Genomic DNA, 14,673 nt, shown 5'->3' on the forward strand with positions numbered 1-14,673 from the left:
GAGAGGGGGGCATTATTGTCAGATCGTTGTTATGGTCGGAGAGCATGGGGTTAAAGGTAGTTTTGGTCAGGTAATGGGGGCCCATACCTGAATGAATCGGCGTGCTGGAGCTTGAAAGAACTGCAAGCGTTGGAAAGCCGGTGGCGGCAAGGAGTGGAAGTTTTGCTTTCGAGTCTGGGTGGAGTTGGATCGGGAGGAGGGGGCGGGCACTGGGCGTGTCAGAGAGCGTCAATGGTTGTGGGCTGACATGGAGGGTAGTGTCAGGGGCGTGGCTCTAGTGACGTTTTCGGATAACGAGGGGGAGAGTGGAGCGTTGCAATAGTTACGTGTTCTGGGACGGGAGGAGGAAAGGTTGATTTTACAAAGAAAGCTAACAATTGAGCACTAAATCAAACAACGCGTTTTAACACATGTCTTAAGGTATCTTTGGCTGCAGCCTGTGTTTATTGCGGGGGCAACATATTGTTAGTGCTATTTGATGTAGTGCAGTTAACTATTTTGGCAGACAAAAACTCAGAAAATTTATAATGCCACAATATTGTACATCACATTTTTTTAAAAACATGTTACACCAAAGGCTAATTTGTGGGCGACATATTATTAGCATTAAGTCACTTTGTACCGCAGCCTGTTGTGGGCGGATCTTGGAGGTGGTGTGTGCCGCCTAGAGACATGTTATACACTCATTATGGGCGTATGCTTACGTTTTGGGAATGTTCAACAAGTGCACAATGGATGTGGATAGGTATGGTGATCCAATGGAGACCGGAAGTGGTCTGGAGGTTCAGTTAATCTATCGAGCTGTTCAGTATTAATGGGGGTCGAAAGCTAGCATGTGAGATCTGGGTACAGATTAACTATGGACCGGTAGGTGAATCAGGTGGTAACTGTACCGTTCCATTCGTCAATCGTATTCAGCCCCTGATTGATTGAGTCGTAAATGGTCATCCATTTGCATTCAGCCTTGTTTAGGAGAATTTTTATGTCACCTCCTCGAGTGGGCAATGTGGGTTTCTCTATCACTTGCCAATGAATGTCAGTGTCCAGGTGACCATGTTGCAGGTAGTGTGATACCAAGGGTGCTGTCAATGTTTTGCAATTGATCCGGCTCTTATGCTGAATGATGCGTTGTTTAATCATTTGTGTCGTCTGCCCAATGTAGATTTGGTGGCATGGACACTTGATCGCATAAATAACTTTTTGTGATCTGCAGTTTGTGTGTTTGGTCAGTTTATGTGAGCGACCATTAACTGTAAATTCTTTTGTATTTGTAGTCAGACTGCATACACTGCAGTTTTGGCATCTGTAGTGTCCCACAATCGGATCGAGGCCCCAGGCAGCTGTGATGGTATTTCTTTTATGGTTGGTTTGTGGCCATGTAATGGCATGTACCAGAAAACACCTATCCGTACTTGGACGAGGAATTCTACAATACCCCATACATCCCACCAAGAACACGCAATTGGAGACGCTTCAGAAACAACCAACGGATAACATTTTCAGACTCATCCAAGACCTTGGTCGAAGACTCAGACTCGGATAACCGTCCAGGTACCTCAACCGCCAGCAATAGACCACCACCCTTGCTCCCGGCTGGTTTTTTAGGGACAGGCCGCGGACAATCACCCCCTCAAAATCTCCCCGCCAGAAACCGCCAATACCAACCACAACTCCCGGGCGAACGACAAACACGCAACCGGTTCTACCAATGGGGACACCAACAACAGATAACACTGATCCGGCAAGAGCCACTGACCTACAAATACCAATATTCAATCTTTCGGACTATGTCTTCAGCAATGATGAGATCAACCTCCTGTCTTGAGGTCTTACATTCGTACCAACGGAACGAACAGATTTCCTGGACCTTCAATCCAGCCTTTTGAAATTCTTCAGACGGATAAGACTCAGACAATACTTTGCAGATAAAACTGATACCACACCCCTGAATCTGTCACCTTTTCGCCCTCCATCACACACCATGCTACCGGAAATTTTGACATTTGAACGACTGGTACTCAAAGATGTAATGGATCTCAAAAATCAATCACAATTCATCCCTTATAATCTCCCGCTGGCAGAAAAACAAGCCTTGAAAATGTTGAAAAATAACAGTGACATTATCATAAAACCAGCGGATAAGGGCGGCGGAATAGTGGCTATGAGCACAACCAAATATGATCTGGAAATTCAAAGACAACTTGCCAACCAGGAACACTATCGACCCCTCCCCAAAGACCCCTTAGAAGATATCCGGACTAAAATACTCTCCATCACCATTGAAGCCAAAGACAAAGACATCATCACCAAGAAGGAATTCGAATTCCTGAACAGTGCCAGTCGTTGCACTCCTGTACTGTACGTCCTCCCCAAGATTCACAAAGACAGTCTCAATCCACCAGGTAGACCTATTGTTTCTGGGTGTGGATCCATCCTAGAACCATTGGGAAAATACATAGACTCCGTAATTAAACCATTTGTCCCTGAGAACGATACCTACATCCGTGATACGATGGACCTGATCAATACAATTGAGGATTTACCATTTGATACCACTACGCAAGTCATGGCAGGGTTAGACATCGAATCCCTCTATATAAATATACCCCATGACGAAGGTCTACAAGTGATCCACACCCTCCTTCTCTCTAGACATCAACCCATGTGGATTCCCCACAGAGTTCATCATGAATCTCCTGCGGATAGCACTGAAAAACAATAATTTCCTTTACCGAGACACCTACTATTTACAAGTGAAAGGCGTTTCAATGGACGCTTGTTTCGCCCCTTACTTTGCAATTTTGTTTGTGCACCATCTAGAGAAGACCCTAATCTTAACACCCATCAATCCATTTTTCCAAAACATCAACCTCTTGCGCAGGTACATAGACGACGTGCTATTACTGTGGAATGGCGCCGCTGAAACACTGAACCCCTTCATTCACTGCCTTAACCACTCACAAGAACATCTGAAATTCACGAGTGACTGCAAACAAAACGACGTGTCTTTTTTGGATGTTACCATCCATGCAGAAGAAGGGCTTCTGGGCACAACCCTAGACCGCAAACCGACCGAAAAGAACACCCTGCTGCTATATTCCAGCTACCATCCTCGTGGACTACGTGATGGACTACCGTATGGCCAATTCCTCCGGATCCGCCGGAATTGCAAATGGATAAAAGACTATTTCAGGGAGGCTGACACCCTCACCAAAAAATTAATACATCGTGGATATCCAAAACGATTGGTCACCAAAGCAAAGAAAAGAGCGTGGTACTGTCACAGAGAACACCTCCTCACCATCTAACCTAAGAAATCGATGACCAGGATCCCTTTCGTTTCAAAATTCAGTCCTCACAGCAACAAAATCAATAAAATCATCAGAAACATTTGGCCTCTACTACGCTCACATGAGCAATTTAAAGAAGCCCCTCTATTCTCTTACCAACGTGGCAACAATTTGGCTAATCATCTGGTACATGCCATTACATGGCCACAAACCAACCATGAAAGAAATACCATCACAGCTGCCTGGGGCCTCGATCCGATTGTGGGACACTACAGATGCCAAAACTGCAGTGTATGCAGTCTGACTACAAATACAAAATAATTTACAGTTAATGGCCGCTCACATAAACTGACCAAACACACAAACTGCAGATCACAAAACGTTATTTATGCGATCAACTGTCTATGCGGCCAAATCTACACTGGGCAGACGACACAAATGATTAAACAGCGCATCATTCAGCATAAGAGCCGGATCAATTGCAAAACATTGACAGCACCCTTGGTATCACTCTACCTGCAACATGGTCACCTGGACACTGACATTCATTGGCAAGTGATAGAGAAACCCACATTGCCCGCTCGAGGAGGTGACATCAAAATTCTCCTAAACAAGGCTGAATGCAAATGGATGACCATTTGCGACTCAATAAATCAGGGGCTGAATACGATTGACGAATGGAACGGTACAGTTACCAGCTGATTCACCTACCGGTCCATAGCTAATCTGTACCCAGATCTCACATGCTAGCATTCGACCCCCATTAATACTGAACAGCTCGATAGATTAACTGAACCTCCAGACCACTTCCGGTCTCCATTGGATCACCATACCTATCCACATCCATTGTGCACTTGTTGAACATTCCCAAAACGTAAGCATACGCCCATAATGAGTGTATAACATGTCTCTAGGCGGCACACACCACCTCCAAGATCCGCACACAACAGGCTGCGGTACAAAGTGACTTAATGCTGATAATATGTCGCCCACAAATTAGCCTTTGGTGTAACATGTTTTTAAAAAAATGTGATGTACAATATTGTGGCATTATAAATTTTCTGAGTTTTCGTCTGCCAAAATAGTAAACTGCACTACGTCAAATAGCACTAAGAATATGTTGTCCCTGCAATAGACACAGGCTGCAGCCAAAGATACCTTAAGACATGTGTTAAAACACGTTGTTTGATTTAGTGCTCAATTGTTAGCTTTCTTTGTAAAATCAACCTTTCTTCCTCCCGTCCCAGGACACGTAACTATGGCAACGCTCCACTCTCCCCCCTCGTTACCCGAAAACGTCACTAGAGCCACACCCCTGACACTACCCTCGATGTCAGCCCACAACCATTGACGCTCTCTGACACGCCCAGTGCCCGCCCCCTCCTCCCGATCCAACTCCGCCCAGACGCGGAAGCAAAACTTCCACTCCTCGCCACAACCGGCTTTCCAACGCTTGCAGTTCTTTCAAGCTCCAGCACGCCGATTCATTCAGGTATGGGCCCCCGTTACCTGACCAAAACTACCTTTAACCCCATGCTCTCCGACCATAACAACGATCTGACAACAATGCCCCCCTCTCTACCGTTCCACAGCTAAAGTGCTAGAACACGGCTGATCCAACACGGCCGATCAAGGCACAGATTACTCAAGGTACGTGCCGATTAGGTTCTCTAGCCCCCGTATTACTGCCTAACAGTATAGCCCCCAATCGGCATCATGCGGATATCAGAAGGCTTGACCCACACAAGCATAGCACGCCAGTCTAGTTCACTCCATCTTAACAGTGCTCCTCTGACTCTTCCTTGTCTCCCCAGAGCCCCCATGCAGTCTACAGACGATTCTTGACTTGGCCTGCACCAGTTGCCATAGACTGCCCCTCCTATTCGTGGAAACTTGCTAAATAGACGATTCACGCTACCGGAATCCACCAAGGTACCTAATTGCCTTCCTTGAGATGTCTTACCTTCCCAATTCCTGGAACCCCACCCCTGATCCTCTTTCCTTTCCTTACAGCACGCCCCAACTCAGACAACCAAGTCCTGATGACGATCCAAACCAATGTGGATCGAAACGCCGTCGACCTAACAGCGAAAATAACAGGCGCACTCCTCCTTTGTGGCTCTACATTCAATTGAAAGAACCTCTGCCTACTGTGATATCACGTTGTCACATGCGCTTTCGAGCCACTCACTGTAAATTATCTGTACCTTACTCACAGTGCGCCGCCCACGCTGTTCACTTTTCACTTGCGTCGCCACCTTCACTTTATACACTTTTATGCACCAAGTTTTATATGGTTGTCATCAATTCAATTAATGCAGTGCTGTCTCTAACTGTAAAACATCCAACCATGAAACTAATGTTATAATATAAAGATGAGTAACTATCTTTTGTCATACCAACGAATACTCTCCTTCTTTCTTTACAAGTAATGCTATGTGCATGCATGTTTTAATTGTCTACATATCCTTACCTCTCAGGACATTGTTTCTTTGTTGCACCTTACCTACCCAGTCCTGAATTGGTATATGGGTTACACTCCTGTAAATCTTACAAGACTGTTACTACTAGAGCACCTTTGTAAATCGCGCATTCGTTGTATTTTGATCGTCTTTCTTCGACGGGCCGCTAAGGCCTGTCTTTTCTAGCCAACACGGGAAGATTACAGAGTTAGAACATCAAGAACACATAGGTCAGCGGGGGACACTATGAACTTGAACGGCGATGGTGTAAATAAAACGGCATTACATTCAAAGGGAACTGGAACCTCCATTAGTTTTCATATATTTGTGATAATGACCTGCCCCATTCTGTTCCACAAAAATACCCATTTGATTCTACCAACAGAACCGCGTGTGATTTCTGTTACGCTTTATTGCATGCCTCCTACGTAATTAAGGACAAAAGGTCCACTACCATTTTATGATTTATCAGCCCTGCTTGGTGAGCTTTGGTGTTGTCTTCGATCTCTTATCTTTATGGTGCCATGTGTTTCTAATTAGCATGGAGGCGTGCACTGCCCCTGACTTCTCAAAGGAATAAATCTGGACAAAACCAATCTTTTTTCCATTAAGAGGTCGGGGGCGGTACGCTCCTCCACGCTAATTAGAAACACATGGCCCCATGAAGATAAGAAAGTGCTTCACGACAGCCGTGAAGCAGACGAGTCTGTCTGAATGGGTCATCTGAAAAGGAGAAAGGGCAGCGACTACAAAACCCCATTTCCAATGGCAGGTCACCTTTTGGCATAAACAGTGAGGCAAGCCAATGGAAATGAGGGGCGGGGATTCAAGTCCCCTTGTCAAATCTACTCTCTTATAATATCTCTCACCCAGCGAGCAGCGCTTTGCGCTGCAATGCCAGACGAGACCTAAAAATAGTTTGCTGTGCTGCATGAGTCAAAAACATCACAGACGCTTTGAACACCCCCCCTCCCTTTCAGCCCCAACACGTGTGGCACGAGTTCCAAGACACTCACTGTGACTCCACCTCAGTCTGCCCTGGCGGTCACTTCTGGATGACACAGATGAGTCCAGCAGCAAAGTACTAAACTGGGTGTAATAGGGGCAGTGTCAGAGCTTGGGGGGTGGGCATGGAAAACAATAGTTAAAGGGAACAAAATAATTCTGCCTCAATTTTTGGTGGTCTTTTACTTTCAAAGTAACTACATATAAAATAAAGTGCACACCTTAAACTAAAGATAAACTCAAGTTTAGGTAATTGGTGGAAAATGCACTCTTTTACTTTATGAAATATCAAATGGTTAATGAAAACTCTCTTCAGATGTCTGTTGTTGTGTCTGAAACCAAAGAGAATGAGAACTGAATCCTGGCTGGTGCTATAGGAAATAGTAATTTGCCTATTTATAGTGCTACCTAGGCCCGTCCTGCTACTGAGAAAGCACTTTGACTATGCAAGTCATTAATTGTATTACACAAAGTAAAAGATAAATGCCACTCAGTTGCCGCCAGCAACAAAATAACCTACAGCCACACCAGTGAAATAACCTGGTTCGACCACTCAATAGTTCACTTCCCCATCGCCATCACAACCAAGCCCCAGAGCAACTTCCCCAGCACCATCACAGGAGCTGTCGCAAGGTATCAGAGAACCTCTGGTCACACACCCTAGAGGCATTACCACCATCCCCCTCACTCAACCCTGATGAAGCAGTCAGAAACTTCAACACCTGGATCTTTCATTACGCTGAAATAGTAGTCCCCCTCAAACCCTTCGTCCCTCGCAAACCCCCCCCCCCCCCCAGGGCCACTTGGTTCACAGAACACCAAACGCAACTGCAAGAAACAAGAAAGGACATAGCGCACCAACAAGACCCCCTCCAATAGGAAGATACTTAAAAATGTCCTAAACAAATACCAATCCCAAATAAAGAATACCAAGAAAGAGGCCTTCAACAACTGCCTAAATGCCATCTCGAATCACAGCACAGAACTCTGCAGCCTCGTCAGAGAGTTTACCAACCCTACAGCAACAGAGAACTCCATCAACCCCTCCTAGGACACAATAAAATAGCAGCAATATACAAACACTTCGATCCCGGCCCCCTCTTGACACCCTCAGCACAATATACACCAGCAACTGCAACACCCCACCCACCATCTCCAAATGGGAACCCCTCACCAGGCAATACCACAGTCACCCTCATGAGCTCTATCCACTCCGGAGCCCCAAGGGACCCCTGCCCTTACCACATGTTCAACAGAGGAACCAACACCATAAGCAAGAAACTCATTCTAACACCTCCATCTCAGAGGTCTGCTTCTCCACCGTATGGAAACACGCAGAAGGCAAACCTCTTCTAAAAAAACCTTCTGCAGGCCCAACAGACCTAAATAATTACTGACCAATTTTGCTTCTTCCTTTCCAAGTCAAAGTCATGGAAAAAGCGGTAAACATCCAACTGACCAACAACCTTGAATCCAACAAAGTCCTGGACCACTCACAATCTAACTTCGGCATCAATATCAGGACAGAAACAGCCCTCATATCAGCCACAGATGACAGCAGAGCCCTCATGGACAAGGGCAAACCCCTGCCCTCATCCTACTAGACCTCTGAGCATCTTTCCACACCCTATCTCACCATTCACTCATTCAAGGCCTCCAACAGATTGGCATCCAAGGAGAACCCCTCTAATGGATTGCCTCTTTTCTCACAGGCAGAACTCAAAGCATCCACCTCCCACCCTTCGCCTGAGCTCCAAAAACATTATCTGTGGAGTCCCCCAAGGATCCTCCCTCAGCACCGCGCTTTTCAACCCCTACATAACCCCCCTTGCCACCCTAGTCAAATCCCACAACATGAACATCATATCCTACACAGATGACACCCAACTTATCCTGTCCCTCTCCTCAGACCACGCCAACACAAAAGCCAACTTCGTCAGGTGCATGAACAACGTCGCCAGCAGGATGTAGAGCAAGTGCCTCATACTGAACACTGACAAAATAGAGGTAATTATCTTCGGGAGCTCTGCCTCCCCTTGGAATCACATGCCATGCCAATGTGCAACCATTCCATCCATCACCTTGTGTGTTTTGCTGTTCGCCCTATGTGAGAAGGGTATGCCCAGACGCAGGTCCCGTGCTCACTACGCCACTGGAGTCAAGCTATCTTGGCTGATGACGGCTGATAGCCAGAAACCGGTCCTAGGATGCTTGATTTGACAGGGCTTGGCAGTTCGGGCTGGACTGTTCCCATGAGGCACAGGGTCAAGACTGATTTGCATATGGTCATGTCTGAACTTGGGTGGCGTGGTGAGCAAAATAACAATGGATTAAACACAGATCGGTGACTGGGGGTGAATGTTTTGCCAATGTGCAACATTCCGTCCATCACCTTGTGTGGTTTCCCCTTGGAATCACACCTGGTGGCCCACCGAACTAGGCTCCCATCCCGAGCCCACAGAGCAGGCAAACAATGTACGCATTATTCTTGACAGCAACCATCCACAAAAAGACAGGTGAACACTGTTGCCTCAGCATGCTTCCACATCCTCCACATGCTAAAGAAAATCTTCAAATGGCACCCCACAGACACCAAAAGCACCATCGCCCAGGCTTTCGTCACCAGGACTATGGAAACACCCTATACATGGAGATCAACACATATCTCCAAAACAGTCTATAAACAATACAGAATGTGGCCGCAAGGCTCGTCCTCGACCTCCCCAGATGAACCCACATGACCCTTCAACCTCAGAATTCTACATGGTTCCCCATCAGCAAACGTTGCCCCTTCATACTCCTCACCAACACCTACGAAGTCATCCACAACAAGTGCCCAGTTTACCTCAACCAGAGAGTGAACTTTCACCAGTCCAGGGCACAACTCCGCTCCATCTTGCCATTCCCCCCCCCCCCCCGGTACCCGCAGAAGCGGAGTCCGCTCCTTCTCCCACCTCCGACCCAAACTCTGGAACAAACTACCCCTGCCCTTGGATCCGTACCTACTCTACTGTAGTTCAGAAAGAGACTGAAGACCTGGCTCTTTAACAAATAGCTCGGGAACAGGGAGAGTAGAACCCCCCCCCCCCATCCCCCCCCCTAAAACGATAGAAATGTCGCACATAGGCAATCTAAAAACTTTGTACATCTGATGGATGGTGTATGCTGCTTATATTTAAGCACAGCATTGCATATATGTTAGTCAAAGGAAACAGTGACGAGAAAAAATACAACAAGATGTACATATGAGTAAGAGTGCATTTGTGTGTCTGCCTACTTGATCCAAAAGTAGGATTTTTTTGTAAATGTGTAAGGGCTGAGGTATGCCTGGAGAACGGAGATGGTGGGCTTGAGGGAAGATGGCTGTGTGCTTTAACTAGAAAATACTGTTGGGTGTGTGAAGGTACTTTTGTGTAACTACACCTGGGGCAGAAGATGCCTGATGGTTTATACGGCCTCGTGTCGGTAAGGTATGTGATCGCAGTCAAAACATATTATTTTCGTTGATAGAGGAGCTATATGTGATACGTTGTTTGTGAATGTTCCATGGCTGTGCAGTTACACTGAAAGACAGGAGGGAGTGTGAGGCTTACATGGATGGGTGAACCGAGTGTTAGTAAATAGTGGCGATTTGCAAAGTCCATGAAGGGTCATGACTGTGCTTCCAATGAAAGGCGTGAGGGTCACAAGATTGTGAGTTGATTAAGTGAGTGAGTCAAAGTATTATTTGCACTGTTTAGATCACTGATCACCATGAGTACGAGAGTGATCGGTAGGGGTGTTGGGACCGCAAAGCTGTTTTACATGGAGACCTGATGGAGTGTTTTTCAACTCATCCACTAACCTTTGATCTCTCTCGTTCCTATCCGTCCCTGTTACCTAGCCCCTCACCTCAGTCACGTTCACGACTCCGCCCCAAGCCATTCTGCCCCTTCTGCTCCTCCCGGACTGGTCGCTTTCGGGGCCTGAGTCTCCGGGAGCACCGGGCCCGCAAGAGGGGCAACGCGCTTGCGCCGGCCCAAAGAAACTACACTGAAGCAAAGCTTAGTCCGCACTGCGCCTGCGCTGTTTATTAGAACTACATCTGAGTCGACACTAGCCTACTGGCGACCAATTGCGCTTTACTAGCTGTAGACATCTTTAAGTCAGGCAAGAGTTTGGGAGTGAACGAGCCCCATTAGAATACTGTACTCCAGTAGTTGTGCATTTTAATAAATTTTTGATAAAAAAAAAAAGAATACTGTACTCAAATTCAACAGTCGCTACCTTACCTAGTAAAAGTAAAATAGGCCTACAAAAATGCACTTGTGTTTGTATTTTTCAAGGGTATACATGCAAGTAGTAAAATATCCAATAGTGCTTTGAAAATAACGGAGGTCTTCATCATTTTCAGAGAGCCGCGCACATATGCCAGTGTCGTTCAAGTCAGTAAGCAGACTTCTAAATGTGCCCTAACTGTCTACAGTCAGAGTTTCTCACATTATTAATTTAATAATGTGAGAGACTCTGACTTAATTCGGTTTCTCTTCCAAGCACGTCGGTTTGTAGTCCGTTTTTTATTTCCAACTAACTCCTCCCCTTCTGTTTCGTGGTAGATAGCAGCTTATCAGAGTGGTTATTCGTAACGATTTGGTGCTGGATGTCAGAGCGACTTCACGCGTGTCCTTATAGCAGCCATGGCGGTACTGATGCGTAGGGGAGCTCAGGTGAGGCACTGTGGTGTAAGGAGTGTGTTAGCCAAGCTGCTGAGCGTGAACTCGACCCGAAATAGAGCGCTTAACATAAGAACCAGTTACATTACGCAAGGACACATTCCTTCTTGAACCAATTACACTACTACACAAGGACACGTTCATTTTTGGTAGGGAAAGTGAGATTAAGCGATTTGTCCAGATACCCTGGAAGTTGCGCGTAATTGCCAAGACTCGAACCCGGTTCCCCAGCTTCAAAGTCGGGAGTTCTGGGCATTGTGCCACGACTAATGCATACCCCCTTAGTTACTTTCCGACCCTTCACGGGAACTGTTTTAGGGTCTAACTTGCGGTAATTTAAAAGCCATATCTCGGCCATGGTGAGCAATTATAACATATAAATGTCGGGACAATACAGTGGCGCAACTAGACCCAGACTTATGCAGCGGGTCGAGTCTCGAGACGTGCTTAAATCCAGTATTAGACCACACAGTAGCAAACCCAATACATCGGATTTAAAAGCATGTATATATTCCAGCATTTTCATGCTTTAGCACCTTCAAGCCAGTTCTATTGGCTTTACCAGTGCATTTCCATGAGGCAATGAGCTCAGACAGTGCCCACCAGAATTGGCAAGCATCTGTTGTCTGCAAGGTCTTTGACACCAAACGAATCCTGGGCATGGTGTACATATCTGACACAGAAAAGAAAGCACCGAAGACTTCCTAGAAAGGTGTCTTTTTTTTTTTAACTAAAAGTGATACAGTGTAAATAATAAACCTTCCAAATACCACAGGAAAGTTCTCCCACATATATTGAGAAGTATACCTGTAAACCCCATTAAAGGTGTGGGTCATGTATTGCAATAAAGAACATCGTGAGATGCTTCTATCAGGCTGTCACAAAAGGAGGGGGTTCACCAGGAGTTCACAAGGAAGGTATACACATAGCATAATAAGTGGGGTATCTGATTACAGTGTCAAAACATGGATGTATTGGTGTAGCACAGACCTAACTGGGGAGCAACAGAATGTTGCACGTTATAGGAGGTAATGTAGGAAAATGCAAGACCGTATACGTCAAGTGGAGGCTTACATCTATTTTTCATATGTATTTACTCTATTATCGTACATGTTTACATTTTAAAGTCATGTATGTATTTAGAGAGCGAGGGGTAGGGGATACTATATGGATAACTGTAAAATATGGTCCGATATTACCAACGAGGGGTTCTGATGGTATAAACCACGAGGCCAAAGGCCAAGTGGTTTCTAAATGTCATCAGCACCTCAAGATGGCAATATAAGACCGTTTTACACATTGTATACATTTGTTTATAGTACCTGGTCATTTTGAGGCAGTTAATTTGAAATAGCAGTTTTCTTCAAAGTACTTTTAACAATGGGGAAAAATGACAATGTTTGTTTTGTTTACCGGTCACAAATACATTCTTTAAAAAAACAATGGGCTATGGTGTGGTCTGCAAATGTATGCATTTCTGTGGACTGCTGAGTTTACCACATAACTATGGATTTATTGAGTTTGCCACATAATTTGCAAAATGTATCAATTCCACTAAAAATGTTGTTCCTAGTTCAAATGGAAATGTGCCACATAATTTTCATCGTTTTTTGCATAATTGAGATCACTCACATCAGGGATCCATTTTTTAGGGTTCACCTGCACATCGCTTGCACTGTGCTTGTGAATTCTCTTGTATTTAATATTTCTTAAAAGAGGGCTTTTATCAGTTCCCAACTCTGAATTGCTGTTTTCATTCGCTTTGGTGTGGAACTTTTTTTTTTGTTAATTTCCCCTGGCCGCACGCATTTACGATACTTCTACTAAAGCTGTTCACACTGTTTAAGCCCCATTCACTGTCAAGGAGAGGAGTTGGCCTAAGGGCTAGGGCGGTTGACCTCAAATCTGGGCAACCGGGTTCGAGTCTTGGCAGTGACGCTGAACATCCTGTGATTCTGGGCAAATCACTTAATCTCCCCATGCCTAACAAAAATGAATGTGTCCTTATGTAACACATATGGTGCTATGTAAAGCGCTCTAAAACCCGATACTGGGTCAAGGTTGCTCTCTATAAAAAAAGATAAGATCTTTTCTCACAGAGAAGGCAGACCGCTTCTAACAGTATGCTGAAATGTTTGCTTTTTATTACTCAGTTGTGTAAAGCTGATCTTTTAGTCTTAGAACGTTTGTGACATTACATATTTACGCATCCTGGGTACCTTTCTTTGAACTTTGTAGGCATTATCGGATTGATTTTTTCCAACATAATCTGTTTGGTCATTATGATCAAATTCCTAATGTTGTAATATAAACATTGCACATGAGGAAGATGGTAGCGTTGGCCTGCAGCTCAGAACCAGGGAGGCAAATAACTCCGCCCACAGAACGATCCTGCACGAGAGACCGATGGAAATGGGCTCCGAACAAAGAAGAGGTTAATATGAACCTTTATAGTGCTTGTATTCTACCATCTAAGACGGCGCTCGAGAACAGTTAAGGCCTCTTGCTCCACGCGACTCTCCGCATGGATGGTGAAGCGGAGGGCTTCGGCGAGCGCCAAGGACCTCTACTCACAAACGCCAATTAACCCTTTCGATGCTGATGACGAGCTCAGCTCGTCATGATGCACGGTTGAGCTGTGCTGATGACGAGCTGAGCTCGTCATGACACCAGCAAAATGGCAATTTCCAGCACAGGACGGGAAAACTGCCAGCAGCCAAGGTGTTAAGACTCGCCATTCAAAAGCAAGTAAGCCTGACAATGTTACCTTCTGGTGCATGCTGATGTGTAATCTTTTGGTGATTTATAGAGCCACAACCCCAGCATTAACACACTTACCTGACCTTAACATTTATTTATAAAATTTTATATAGCGCAAACTTGATTCCGAAGGATATCAGAGCACTTTACAATTTGAGGCAAAGGCAAAAAATACAGTATTTACAACAATGTTTTTAGGTCTCGCCTAGACGAAAGCAAAAGCGAAGCTTTTGCTGTCTATGCGAGACAACTTATGTTGCCACTTTTCTGGGAATATTGTGGACATCAGACTGTTACGAGCTTTTTCTGCTGTAGTCAGGCTGTCACGAGCTTCTCCTTTGGAGATTTGACCTCGTGAGCGCGCCTTGACTGCATCTAATGGGCTGTGCGCTTCCTTTAGTCAGTTTCACTTTGACGCCTGCACTTTCAGAGTGAAATGAAACA

At 45.4% G+C, this 14,673-nt stretch overlaps 2 protein-coding genes across 9 annotated transcripts in view; one reads left to right on the forward strand and one right to left on the reverse strand.

Annotated features, from left to right (window-relative positions):
- Nucleotides 1-10,810, reverse strand: part of IKZF5 (IKAROS family zinc finger 5) — a 140,500-nt gene extending 129,690 nt beyond the window's left edge. For 2 of the 7 annotated variants that reach the window (XM_086922991.1, XM_086922985.1), the window contains exon 1: nucleotides 10,649-10,781. The gene's annotated coding sequence lies outside the window, so the exon portion shown is untranslated. Of the gene's footprint in view, nucleotides 1-10,601 lie in introns of all 7 variants that reach the window. The other 5 variants (XM_086922989.1, XM_086922990.1, XM_086922987.1 and 2 more) reach the window with 4 other exon arrangements.
- Nucleotides 10,811-11,326: 516 nt separating this feature from the next.
- The window catches only part of ACADSB (acyl-CoA dehydrogenase short/branched chain), a 399,459-nt gene continuing 396,112 nt past the window's right edge, over nucleotides 11,327-14,673 (forward strand). The window contains exon 1 of one of the 2 annotated variants that reach the window (XM_086922992.1): nucleotides 11,327-11,463. In XM_086922992.1, the coding sequence (XP_086779118.1) occupies nucleotides 11,434-11,463 (30 nt within the window). In that variant the 5' untranslated portion in view covers nucleotides 11,327-11,433. The remainder of the gene's footprint in view (nucleotides 11,464-14,673) is intronic. The other variant, XM_086922993.1, reaches the window with a different exon arrangement.

Source organism: Lissotriton vulgaris, chromosome 5 (genome assembly GCF_964263255.1).
Source record: "Lissotriton vulgaris chromosome 5, aLisVul1.2, whole genome shotgun sequence".
NCBI classification, from domain to species: domain Eukaryota; kingdom Metazoa; phylum Chordata; class Amphibia; order Caudata; family Salamandridae; genus Lissotriton; species Lissotriton vulgaris.